This window comes from Doryrhamphus excisus, chromosome 2 (assembly GCF_030265055.1).
Source record: "Doryrhamphus excisus isolate RoL2022-K1 chromosome 2, RoL_Dexc_1.0, whole genome shotgun sequence".
NCBI classification, from domain to species: Eukaryota; Metazoa; Chordata; class Actinopteri; order Syngnathiformes; family Syngnathidae; genus Doryrhamphus; species Doryrhamphus excisus.
The window spans coordinates 19,448,374-19,462,189 of record NC_080467.1 but is presented as its reverse complement, the minus strand read 5'-3'; the positions used below and the strand labels follow the sequence as shown (position 1 = coordinate 19,462,189).

Sequence of the window (13,816 nt, the reverse complement as noted above, 5' to 3'; positions counted from 1 at the left end):
GTATTCTGGTCACAGGGCGTCAGTAATGTTACACAGATGATACATTACCTTATATTACATTACCTTAACACTGCATGGAGTCAGCAATGGCATATCCGACATGACACAGTGAAAAACCTTTCCCATGTATTGTGGAAGTGGTACATTTGTGTCATCTTACTTTGTTCTTCGTCTCAACTCTATTTAAAAGTGTAGAAGAAATGAATTGAAGGCTAATAGTTAGCTCGGTAGCTTGCTATATGCTAGAATAACAAGTGTAAAGGTGGCTATAGGGGTGTTATTTCAAGTCTACAAGGCTCTAATGGTAAAAGAAACGTTTTTAGAAAGTTATAAACAGGTTCATTTCATTTGTCACGGCATGGTCATGTTTACAATTTCCCATCTGCTCTCTGTATTCCGTGCAGAGAAGCAATCACATATCAACACATGACACGTGTTTATATTGACTTTGTGGATCATGTTGCCGTCTTTCTATTGCTATCTACTATGAAAAGTGGTGGTTAGCACATGTCAATTCATTTCTTCTACACTTTTAAATAGAGTTGAGAAGAAGAACAAAGTCAGACAACACAAACGTACCACTTCCACAATACACGGGAGGGGTTTTTCACTGAGTCGAGGAGCAACTGCACAAGTCCGTGTAACATACCAAAAACTCCAGTCTCAGTGAGTCCTCCAAACTTCTGCATGGCCTTGATAGCCTTGGTCAGGGCCTCCTTGGTCTGAAGTTGGCCAGTCACAGGGTCGGCGGGCGGGAGGTAACCAAACTTGCTCAGCCAGTCCTGGAGGGAAAATGATGAACTTTGTCATGTTTGGCTTCCTAGCGTGTTTAAGGTGGAATTGTATGGGCATGTTGAACTGTGCAGTTCATACAGAACCACCGGAGATCAAATGGCTTCACTGATTGATTCGATTGATTCTGACCTGAGTCCAAGTCGGGGGCCGTGGATCCACACCTCTGGCTAATAGAACCCAATGGCATTTTAAAATATCACGATCCTTTTGCTTTGAATGCGACACATTCAATGACAAAATGTGTAAAACCATGGCAGATGTACTGAAGCAAGTAAGAAACAAACCTAAATTAAAGAGCTGGATCTCAAACAAGAGTGGTGATCGTCACACATGAGTTGAATCAGTCACAAGTGCTCATCCTCTCCCAGGTGATACGGAATGACACACTGGTAATAGATAATCAATCTGCTTCCAAGTAAAGTGGAACGTCACACGTTGAAATGACAATTTCAGGACACAGATAGCGTCCCACCTGCTGGGTTGCTGCCCTCCCCGACTTCCTGTCTACTGTCTACTGCCCTGTCTCCTGGCAATTTTCTGGGATACCCAACAAACTTGGGAGTATTGATGTGCCATCCTTGAGGATTTGCGCTACCTAAGCGACTTCTGTGGGTTGTAGATAAGACCTCATGCTACCAAGAGTGGTATGCAAAGTCAGCCAGGAATCAGTCAGAACGGATAGGGAGAGGGAAACGGTGAGAGGCTGCCACCTACAAAAGCATTCCGTAGCGGTGGGGGGGTCGGGGGGGGTTCTCTTGCTAATTTGCCTCTCTGTTCATTCATTCCCTGAACTGGTTGCCAGTCAACCACAGGACGCATGTAGGCCAGGAATACGATACGATGGTAACATCAAACATCCTCTTCCTGCACCAGACTGTAACACTTCCAGGCATGCTTACTTTTCAGGTCAGGGGCTTGAGATAATGGATATATGACAAAAGATAACGTCCCCTTTGAACATAAAGAAGGCACATTTCATCCCTTTCCAATTAGTAGTGTGGATGATACAGCGGACGCCTTATTAAATATGGTTTTGGTGCACTTAGGGGGGTGCAAACACTTTTGAGCCACTAATCTTTATTGATTTTCTCCTCAGCCTTTAATTGTATTAAGCGTCCACAAGATTGATCTCAGCCTCATCTGCTGGTTGGTGAATTCTTTCAATGGAAGGTCACAATGTGTGAAGGTGAGCGGTGTTTTATCTCGTGCTATTCTCTCCTCTGCTGGTGCGCTTCAGGGAGGGTCATCCGGTCATTTTTAAACTAACATTTTAGATTTAGCCATATTTGTTGAGCCATATCGGGGAATATTAATCAGCTTCCACATTCTCGACTGGGACAAGGTGCTGTCAAGGTCAGAAGGTACAACCTCCAATGGTGTACCTCATTTGTACAGGGTCTGGACTTGAACAAGATCTCATCAGTCCTGGCTGATAATGGAGGTAAATTATCAGAGTCAGAGTGTTAAAGTGTCTTCAGGAAGAGGGAACAACATATTCTTACTACACAACAATATCTCTTCCTGTTTTGCTATTTAATGAGCAAACATAAGCACTCCTGGATTTTGTGTATTAAAACCCAGCACGTGCAGGTTCTGCTTTGACATACTCCCATTCTGGGCTACTGTATTTGGTAGTGAAGATGTTTGCTACCCGGTAATCCTGAACACAGGTCTGTGTAATCCTTTAATACAGAAAGGTTTGGCATCAAAGAGATGCTACAAAGCTGCAACGTATTCAGAAATTCCACAGTGAAAATACTGAATCACATAGCGAGCGGGCTATAAATAGTTTTGCAAAGCATTTTGCATTGAAATCCCGCATCTTCTTCCACCTCATTAGAGTAAATTGCATTTATAGTATGGTATCTATATTACAACTGCAGGACTATATAGTAAAAAGGGTAATTGACGAATGGCGTGCTTTAAAGGCATTTCCATATGTACAGAGCTTTAAATCCACGAGGCAGCAGCGTCTGACATCGCCCACACTAAACCTAATTAAATCATCTTTTACATTACAAGATTATTGATGTAGCTGAGGTTGAACGGCGGCACTGGCATTTCCTCTGCGACACATCAACTTGTGCAATGTGGTGAATAAACAGAGCTGGAGAAGAAATCATAGCTTTGTGCAAGAGAGATGCTGATTAACGTGAGAGCTGAAGCATCAGTGTAATATTTGAAACGGGCAACAGAGAAGCAGAGCGTGGGGGTGACATCGCAGAAAGGCCTGCCAAGATATTTATATCTTTGACTGAATGCCATTTTGTCATTTTTGGGTAGCAGCTGAGGAAATGTATTAACTTTTGGTTTACCTCATATCCTGCCAAATCGATCAACAATCTATTTATTGCAAAAACAAAAACAGCAGTTAAGTTGTGTCAAGTTCAAAGACTCCGAACTGAAAGGGACAGTAATAACTTTCAATGTCTACACCGTCTATTTGTATTTGCTGGTACATGTCCTTTCTGCTGTTACCAAACAGCATGATTTTAGTTTTACTTAGGTTCAAGGACAATCTATTGTTATCAAACTATCTTTTTAATATGACCATTCTAATGATTTCGTCTGTGCCCCCTCCGGAACAAAAAGCAGTGGTATCATCCGCAAATACTACCAGCTTTAAGTCTTTCGTGACTTTGGAGATATCACTGATGTACAAGTTGAACAATTTTGGTCCCAGTATTGACCTCTGGGGTATTCCGTACCTTTCTAATTTAGTTATTAGGATGTCATGATTGATTGTATCAAAGGCTTTTGTCAGATTCATGAATATTTGGCTGCTTATGTAGCGATTGTGTTTTGATCTGACAAATCCTAGGTAAGTTTGATCAAGTCTTCTGTTTGGATGTTGAACTCCGATGAAAAATGCATCTCACGTCTCATCATCGAAGCTAATGCGTGACACTGGGAACATCAAGCGGGGGTCGGATTGCAAGGTTTATAGTGTGTCTTTCTTTATAGTGTGTCAAAAAAAATCCACTATCGCCATCCAGTTTCGAAAGGCTGAACTACTGTTTGATGAGTGTTGATGAAAGTGTGTTGACAAAGGAATTTTGAGGCTGTTCAATTCTGAGGCTGAAGATGGCCACGAATGACATTTCTGGTAAGCTACTGTTTAACTCGTCGTATTACACGTACTTTTTGGCATCGTTTATATCTTTCATATGTTCTGTGTGACTTTGGAGATCATTTAAGATCCAAACTTGACTTACATCACGGCCTAGGAAAATAATTAGAATGTAATCTGAGGACCACCTGTAATGGGTTCTCACTGTAAAGCCCGTGGGGTGGTGGTGGTGGGGGGGGGTGTCTACATATCCGATCAATTATAATTCACAGACAAGGCCGTCTGATCCTCTCCGGCTCTGCGGAGGTAACATTTTTGTTGTTTCTGGGTCTACTTGACTTTGATCTGTTTTGTTTTACTGCGTTTTATTGCTTGTGCAATCTTCCAATCAAATACAGACAGGCATTTTGCTTTTGCCATCAGGAGGTCATGATAGTCGTATGAAGATCTGATAGAAAGTGAAATCACAGATTGTGACTTCTTAAGGTGACGGTCTGAATCTTTTGCTCAGCTGGTAAACAGAAGAGAGAACAGAAGCTGGTAAATTGCAGACTGGATTTTCGGTTTCTTGCGTCTTCTTTTGCATGTTGATATTCGACTTCCAACGAGAAATGTGAACGCTTGTAATCAGTAACGAACTGTGGTTCTGATGCGTCGAAGTTGTATTCTTAACTTGCTGTTTTAAACTGTGAGACATTTATCAAGGCGCTTCAAAGACAGAAATAACAAACTGTGACTATTTTTGCTTATTTTGTGGTGCAGTTAATCTTCTTTTCTGCTCGTTTTCTGTTTACAATTGTAGACTGCGTCTTTTATCTTCATCCTCAGATAATTTCTGCCAGTCCCATGATAGACGTGACACCAACAACCCCCTCACTCGCTATGAATTCCCTGGATAATGACCTCTCTCTTCACAGCAGCTAAATTAGACCACACACACATTCCGTCTGCCTTACCTTTGTTTGCGCCGCTGACATCACACCCTTTAATGAATGACCGTCGCAGACGCACACATACCCAAGTTGTGTGGCCGTGGTATCATCGCCATGGCAACTTCTCCCGCATGTGATCTCTTCTGTCCCACAATCCCCCCCCTGTTTAAGACTGATACACAGCTGCTGGGCCCCTTCGTGTTCATCTTCACTGACAGGAAATGACCCATTTAACCTTGCGACCTTGATGACTCTTTAAGGGTCATGGAGCCACACAGCCTGTTATACTGTTTACATTGTTCAAAGTTACCCCAGGCACTGTGAAATGAAAAGATGTCACAATTTTAAAGGAAGGAAGTAGTATTATATCAGAAAAAACACTTTTTAAAAAGTCATAATATTATACGAAACTAATCAAAGAATGGAGGGGGAAAAACTGAATATTAATACTGATGAGGTCAGAATATTATGAGAACAAAGTTGAAATATTTGTAAAATTATTTGAAAAAAGCAGAAATGGAAAAAAACAGCTGATAAAATCAAAATATTAAAAGAAAAAAAGTCATCACAATTTAATGAGAAATAAACAATATTATGAATGAAGAAATGTCATTTGAGCAACACTGTGTTGCAATATTAGAGAAAATACCCTTTTCAAGGACGTAATATTACAAGAAACAAACAAAACAAATGATAAAGTTGTAATTTTTGGAAATATATGTTGGGGAAAAAGTTATACTATTATGAGATAAAGTTCAAAATATAATAGTCATAAGGACAGTTTCTCAGTTGGAATGTGAATTTCTCTAGATAATTAATAAAGTATCTATTTACTTATGTATCTGTCTTGAAATTTTACAGGAATAAAGTTAAAATATTAAAATAAAAAAAGAGTAAGATAAGTAATTAAGATAAAAATGACCGTTTCACCAGTGCTTTCCGAACCACTTGTTGTGACGAATCCCTCACTCACATTCTCATCACATTTGAATCTAAACAAAGTCTTTATTAGTAATTACTATCAATTAGACCCCATTAGAAGAAGCTGGTCTCCAAACGGAGTCTATTAGATTTCAACACACCGCACGTTGTGTCCAGAACGCGCCACCTCATCATCTTTGCTGGAGTGCTCAGTCGATTCACTCCAGGAAGTATTTGGTGCTGCTGGAGTAACAGAGAGCATATAATGAGACACCAGTGTGACTTAAGTGAAAGTATATGGAAGCTTCGGGTACGTGTGCTTATTCCGACAGCCAGTGTGGAAGGCATCTGGGAGGTATGAATGTCATTTCCTCAACATTTAATAAGCGTTTTTTTCTGCACGTGTGAAAATGGATCATTTATGGAAGCCATTTCTATCCTGCCTCTGTTATCACCAGCTGTTTGTACAGTTGCTAATAGGGAGTCGTTTATTCCAAGTGCCTTCAATTAAACCGACGTCGACTTTGCCATCACTTGTTGGTAGTTCCATTGCCTTCGCCCTATTTTTGAAAACCTCGCCTTTCATTTTCAGTCAGTTTGATATATAAAAGTCAAGGGAATAAACATGCATTTGTGGTAACGTTTTATGAAGGGAATAAGATTTTGTGTATGACGCTGATTAAAGGATCAGCCTCTCTGAGTCACAAGTTTTCCAACATCCCATTTCCACTTCCCTGTCATTTTTTCCAGTCAGGACTGGTATGTTCATCGAAGAAAAATAGCTTGTAAAGTCACACCAAAGTACAAACTGCAACCCGTTTTTGTGCATGGTGTCATGCAAGACGTCAACATAACCCAGGAGACCTCAGACCGGGACCTTTTCTTTGGGTTGGTGTGGCTAAGAGGGGAAAAAAAGTTATGTGAAAAGTTCTGACATTCAGAGCTTCACCCATTGTTACAGCGTCAAATTTTTTTCCGACTATAGGGGTGTTAGTTCATGTCTAGAGGGCTTTAAAAGGTCTACGTATGTTCTAACTCTAAAAATACAGGGATGTCTGTATACAGTTTTCTATAAGAAGAACCTTGCTTAAGCCTGAGATAACAGTGTGTCCTTGCGCACCATGTTCATGAAGGCCACACAATATGTCCCCAGCACAATCCTAGACGCATACAAAACATCCCTCTGGTGTCATGTCAGGAATTCTGGCAGCTGTCACACAGGGTTTGACCATGCATGTGCAAAAATACATATATGTGATTTATTTTTAGGACCATCCTTTTGTTCAGTCTTGCAACTGAACCACAACGTGACATCAACATGTCGGAGAGTCAACATGTACAATGTGCTACATGAGTGTCCAAACTTATATCGATATGAACCAATATCGGGCCGATTATTATCAGACACCCCTAGTTCTGACTTATAATAAACTTAGTTTTTATTTAATATTTCGACTCTGTGCTGTTAAGGACATTGTTTATCATTTTAATATAAGATGTTTATTCTTGTAAAATTGCTACCTTTTTTCTTGTTTGACTACAGTGTTTTTCTCTTCATATTTTGGCTTTATTCTCGTAAAATTACAGATTTTTCTATTTCTGCTGTTGTTTTCTTGTTTATTTTCTTATTTTTTCAACTTTCTTCTGCTACATTTTCTTCCCATAATTATGACTTTATTCCCATAATATTTTTGTACTTTTTCAGCAATGTAATTTTCTAGAAATTGCAACTGTTATTTATTATTTATTTACTTTTTTGTGGTTTAATTAGTTTCTGATATTACAACATATTATGAAAAATGTTTTTTTTTATATTTTTCCTCATAATATTACACTAGTCTGTAAAAAAAACGACTTTTTCATGTTGGAAAACTTTAAATATTTTGACGTTATTGTTGTATTTCTGTATTTCAATTTCTTATGTTGTCGATCAAAAAAATACCTAACTAAACTAAACTAAAACAGTGACCGTGACCTTTGACTCACAAATCCTCCAAAATTCCCGCAGGCACACTTTCAAATCTCGCAGCAAACTGTCATATTTCCTTCTATTTTAACGTCCTGTAGGTACCACAGCAGGGTGCCCCCAGACAGCGACTCACACCACCAGGACTAAAGCAAGCGGCCCTCTTGTCCATGCACGCTTCCCTCTGCCACCCAATCAGCCTCTTCCCATCCTCCTCCTGTCTCTTTACTTAACATTTCCCAGAAACGGGATAGCAGCGAGTCCGCAAATCCATTCATCCTCATCATTTCTGCCGCTTGTTCCGGAACGACAACGTGAGACCACGTGGCAGTGCTCGCTCAAACACATCAAACTGAAACACACGCATGTACAAAAACAAACGCTGCACACACTCAAACCACTTTTATTATAATGCCGCCAATTTCTGCAAGCAATTTGAGAGTAGCGCTGCCATCCCTTTCAGGGTTTTCTTGATCATGTTATTAAAGCAGACTATTGGCAGCTCGGATGGCAGAGCTATAGATTATTTTCAGCGTCTTCATGCAAGCCAGCACAAACACCACAAACCGCCGTAATTATACGATCCGGTCAATCGTTTGAAAAGCAGCAGCAAACCCAAACTTTGATCTGGTCAAAGTTGAGCTGAAGGGGCGGGGCTTGGAGCGGTTAAAATAGAACCGTCCACATGGAGTTGATTTGAGGTTTCCCCTTATAGGCGGCTCTATGGAGGGCATGTCATAAAACACGCATGGAAAAGCTTTTGCGTGCGCCTCCGTCCGGAAAGAAACGCCTCAGTCGTAATACTCGTATGTTAAAATGTAAGAGAATTGTAAAATATAACAAAAATATTCAGAGGTAAACCGTGAAGGGAAAAGAAAATAGAGAAAGAAAATAAGAAAATAGCTTGATGTGGGAAGCGTCTTATTCCATGAATGGGTCCAATCATAACAACCAAGAGCAAGTCACACACCCTTGAAGGATAACTCCATCAAGCATTGGAAGGAATTCATGTCTGTTGTGTTATTTTTTTTATTGTAAATATGCAACAAACAAAGAAAATTCAACTTGTGGTTGAAAATTCAACTTGTGGTTGAATTTGTGTTGCTTTTTTTTCTTTTTTTTTTAACAATTAATTGACACGGTAACGGTACCAATTTGCCTTACTTTTGTGTGTGGTTTTTTTTGTGTGGTAATAAATGTTAATTTACCGTTTTTATTTATTTCTTCTAAATGTAAGACATATATCAGTTACTCTCATATAAATGCTAACAAACATCAAAACAATATCCAACTGTAGAAGTAAAATTACATGACGAAAGTGGAAATAGTTGAATAGTAGAAATAGTAGAAAATAAATGTAATGTTATGAGAATAACGTGACAAATATTAAATGAAAAATACCTCAATTTTAAGAGCATGAACCCATATTACTATGAAGATTAATAATGTAATTTCACTGGCATAGAGTTGAACTAATTATTCATTTTAAAGTCATAATAAGTTGTAATTTTAGGAAAATTCAGTTGAGGAAAAAGTTATAATATTGTGTGAGTAAAATCATAATATTATGAAAATAACTATTATTTTTGAAAAAGTTGGGAAAAAAATTGTAAAAAAGCTTTCTAGTTCTTCCAGAATATGCACCTATTCACCTGTATTTCTTTGGATTTCGTGCTTCCAACCAAAACGGTCTGTTTTAATGTATTCTTCCAGGCACGCCCAGTCTGCAGTGGATGGTCACATTCCCGAGTGCTTAAAAGGACTTCCGGTGTGTGCAGCTAGCCGCAAACCCAACTTTAGTTGAAAAACGGTATAGGAGTTGATAATAAATGGCAATTTATCTTTTTAAAATGTCAGCCGTTAACATATAGCCATGTGTTCCCGAATCCGATCCTGTATGCACACTCTATAATGCTACACATACAAGCGCTTTGCTTTTGCTGCCACTAAAACCAGCAGCTGTATTTACTCTCATCCACTAGCCTTTAGATATGTAAATGTTCACATGTACAATAACCATCAAAGGTTTCTCTTGACTTGACACCACAATCATTCATGCAGATGTCGTTGTAGAGGCAGAAACATAAATACTAGTGTGGAAATAAACAGATCCCTCACTAAATCCTATTCTAAAATGTATGACCTGATACCTGAATGAACAATCCAAGCCAAAAAACGTCATCAATATTCATCTCAGTGATGAAAATGTTGCAGTGGCCACGCTACATTGGCAGCCAGTTAAGTGTCAGGTCCATGTCGAATTATCCTCTACGATACAATAAACCCCGCCAACCTTGTGAAAAAGTCCCTGCAGTACTTTCACACTTAACAAAGCTGTGACAAGAGGATTGGACAGCAGCGTGTCGTCGGAGGGACTGTTTGGCTTCTCCCTCTTCACGGGGAAATGTGGATTTTTATGCATGTCAGACACTGAACTGTCAGTCATTACTGTCAATCAGCACGCAATGAGAAACTGATGAGCTGCCCTTATTAACCTCCAATAGCAGAAGGCCCCACGCAGAAAGGTCATACCGCTTGGCTCAAAGAGTGACTGCAGAGTGAAAAGTCACCTAATTGTTCAAACTCATGGATGCTAACTCGTAATTTATGTGTCTTGATTATCCACAGACGGTCTTCATCCTGTAAGCCGAGAAGATTGAGTTAGGTTCCCTGAAGGTTCTTAATTACCAGGTTGGGGTGGGGTTTTCTACTTCCGAATAGTACTATGGGGCACTATCAAACCTACGCCACATCAATCACACTAAAGAACAACAACGGTAGAGAAAGAGTCTCCTGTAGTGACTTTGCTCTGTCACTAGCCACGTTTACATGACGTGTTTTTCTCTTTCCGAATGGAATCTTTCCGAAAACAATGGTATACATGGAAAGGAATATTCCAATCTCTTGTCTACATGCGCCGCTATAATCAAACAGAATAGTCAATGGGGCATGCCCAGTAAAACGTAAACATCAACATCACGTGATACAGACTTTCCAGAGTTTTTCTTTCACTTGTTGGAATAAGTCCGTATTGCCAGTTTTTCGTTCCTCCAGTCTTGAAATTTATTTCAAAAACAAACTTTCCGCAGCAGTCCAGTGCCGATTGTTGGCCTCCATTTTTAAAACGTCTGGAGCTGCGTGTTACGTCATACCTGAGCATGCGCTGAAAGAACGCACCCGGGATAAATTTAAACAGGAAAAGATCAAATTCAACCTTGCTATTATTTTATAATTAAACTCGGGACATGTTTTATGTAGATATATATATTTTCTTGGGGAAAGGTTCAATTCTTTCCGTTTGAGCAAATAAACTAAATGCAATTGGAATATTTGGGTCCATGTATACGTGGCTATTGTTAGTAAGTAGACGTTTTTATGCAAGTGGAGACTGGAGTACAATACAGGAATCCCTCGTTTATCACAGTTCATCGACTGCAGACCCAACCATGATAAGTGAATTTCCACAAAGTATGAGTCCTTCTCAATATGTTTTTTCCAGACCTCTAGACGTGAAATAACACCCCTACAGTCACCTTTATGACCCAATATAGTTTAGCTTGGAGTGGATTACAGCAACATTACAACAGTAGCCTGTTATGGAGATTATTATATTATTATTATCATGAATGGTGTAAGACAAATCAAACCTGCAATCAAATCTGACATTTGTGTGTCTCACCAAACATTACAGTAACATTACTGACACCTAGTTTCCAATGGAGAATACAACTTAGCATCACGTGCATCTTCTGAATGCATCGTATTTTGGTTCAGTTAGACATTTTTATGCTTGAAAATGCCTAATTTTGTTAAAAAAAAAAAATACGTAAACCTTGCTTGAATTTACCCAAAAAAAAAAACACGGTAAAAATGTTAAAAAAAATTTTTGGACTACTAATTTTTTTGTTGTTGTTGAATGAAGTCGACAAATAAGAATGTGTTCACTTTCGTCATTTTTCAGCATGTACCCTAAAAATGACAAATTTGCTCAACCAATGAGCAACCAGCAGTAGTTTATGTCAATATGGTATAAGGGGGATAGGCTGGGATAGGCTTCTGCAGTTTAGAAAATGGTCTGACTACCAAAAGCGTCAAAGACCAACTGTGTCATTAAATACCTTTGTAGGTGGACTGGACCTTCAGGACTCATATCCTGGAGAAAATGAAGTCTGCATGTTCCCCCACTGCAACCACCCCGATGTTATTTATAATAGTTAAGCTTGGGTAATAACCTTTTCATCACAATTATTAACAATAGCTACAACTGCAACACAATTTATTGACTTTGTTGAGTCATGTTCAGTGCAAAGGTTCCTCCATCTTATTATTACTTGTGTGCTAATGTTTTTCTTAAAGCTTGTTCCATTCCTTAGCTTCTGGGTGCAATCAGAAGAATGTGATGGAAGAAGGAAACCACAAATGGAAGAACTAACCTCACGGACATAAAGCAAGAAAAGGAGGAAGCCGGGGGTTGGCAGAATGTGATACTATTGAAATACACGAACGTGAATAGCAAAGCTAATGAGGCACTAAGCTAGTTCTGGGAAGACTTGTTACATGAGACTCGTGGGAGGGACCAGAAATGGATGCAACACGTTCCTCTAAGTCAGTTAACATGAGACCAGATGGAAAGGCCAGGAATTTGCATGGTGAAGCAAACTGGGAAGGAGTTTCCCCAACAGGGACACCTTCCTCTGCAAGATGGAGAACTACACAGACGCAATTAATTGTGCGTTCCCGCAGAGTTAAACCACCTGAAGGTATGTTGAAAGAGCCAACTCAGAAACAGCCATCAAAAAGAAACATCTAAGTAGATAAGGTGAACACGGAACATAGTTATGATCATATTTTGGCTTTTATGTTGACATCACCTCCCGAACACGATTGTGAACAGCGTTGGAGTGCACTAGATAAGAGCAAAGCATGCATGCCTCAGAGCTGTGCTCAAAGTTTGTGGTTCAGTTAATTAGTTTCAAAGAGAGTGATGCAGCGCATAAGCGCCACTAAGACTAAAGTGATGCAGCATAATGGCGGGGGTGTTGTGGGACTGTGGGAGGGGGAGCAGGAGAGGCGGAGGAGGACACGCTTCTGTGGGCGGGTGGTTGTTTTGTGGACCGTGTCCCAAATGTACAGCAGTTATGAACACAACTGGGCCGCGTTAAAGAAGCTCAGTTAAAACGCTGGATGAAAAAAAGAATAATACATCCACCTGCTCCCAACAGCTGAGTCCAGCTCCATCTGTGGGGAGCGCGCTTATTTTAAAATCAATCAATCATGACGGTCACTGGTGGGACGCATGTGGGGTGTCTGTGGCCCATCTGGCCCTCCAAATCCCTTCTATTGTCATTCTATTGTTATATCAAAATTGGCTTTGATGAAACAATCAGATGTAAGACTCAACGAACATCTCCAGTGTTCCATCACGACACCCCAACGCAATCCATTCAAAGAGGCTGTCCAACTTTTGACTTGTTGACGTTTAGTTTGTACTATGTTAAAGAGGACCCAGTATGCTAATTTCCGTCTCTTTGTATTCTGTTGTGGACTCCTGTAGAGCAGCTACACAATAACCTGCACAGAAAGCTTTCTAGATCTTCCAGAATCTGCACCTATTCCAGCTGTATTTCTTTGTATGTCCAAAACTACAGCTAACAGCAGATTTTACCTGAACACGCCCATATAAGGAAGTCCGGCTGGTGATATAAAATCTCTCTGAAATTAAGCGATCAGAGCCATCACAAACTTCTTTCAGGGCTCACTTCCAAATGCTGAGGAGTGAATGAAGGTACTACAGTAAACCTCGGATATATCGGATTCAATTGTTCCCACTGGTTTTGTCCGATATAAGCGAAATCCGTTATATGCGTATACCGGAAAATGTCCGTTTTTTGTCCGTAAATCGGATTTTATCCGTTATAAAAAGGCACTTCCTTGACTATGTTTCCAATGTACCTGGACGCGCAGGCAACGCTGCAAACGCTGCAAATGACGTCGTATAGCGGCCTGTCACGATTCGGCGAATCGGAGCGCCACGATGCGGCCATCCGATATATGCGAGGGAAATTTAATGGAAATGCATTGGAACGGGACTGGAGATTTTGTCCGAAATAGGCAAAATCCGTTATAAAAAAT

At 39.9% G+C, this 13,816-nt stretch overlaps 1 protein-coding gene across 2 annotated transcripts in view; it reads right to left on the bottom strand.

Annotated features, from left to right (window-relative positions):
- The window catches only part of LOC131109421 (matrix metalloproteinase-17-like), an 82,951-nt gene that overhangs the window by 23,171 nt on the left and 45,964 nt on the right, over positions 1–13,816 (bottom strand). For both annotated transcript variants that reach the window (XM_058061387.1, XM_058061396.1), the window contains one exon: positions 650–782. In XM_058061387.1, coding sequence (XP_057917370.1) covers positions 650–782 — 133 coding nt within the window. The remainder of the gene's footprint in view (positions 1–649; positions 783–13,816) is intronic.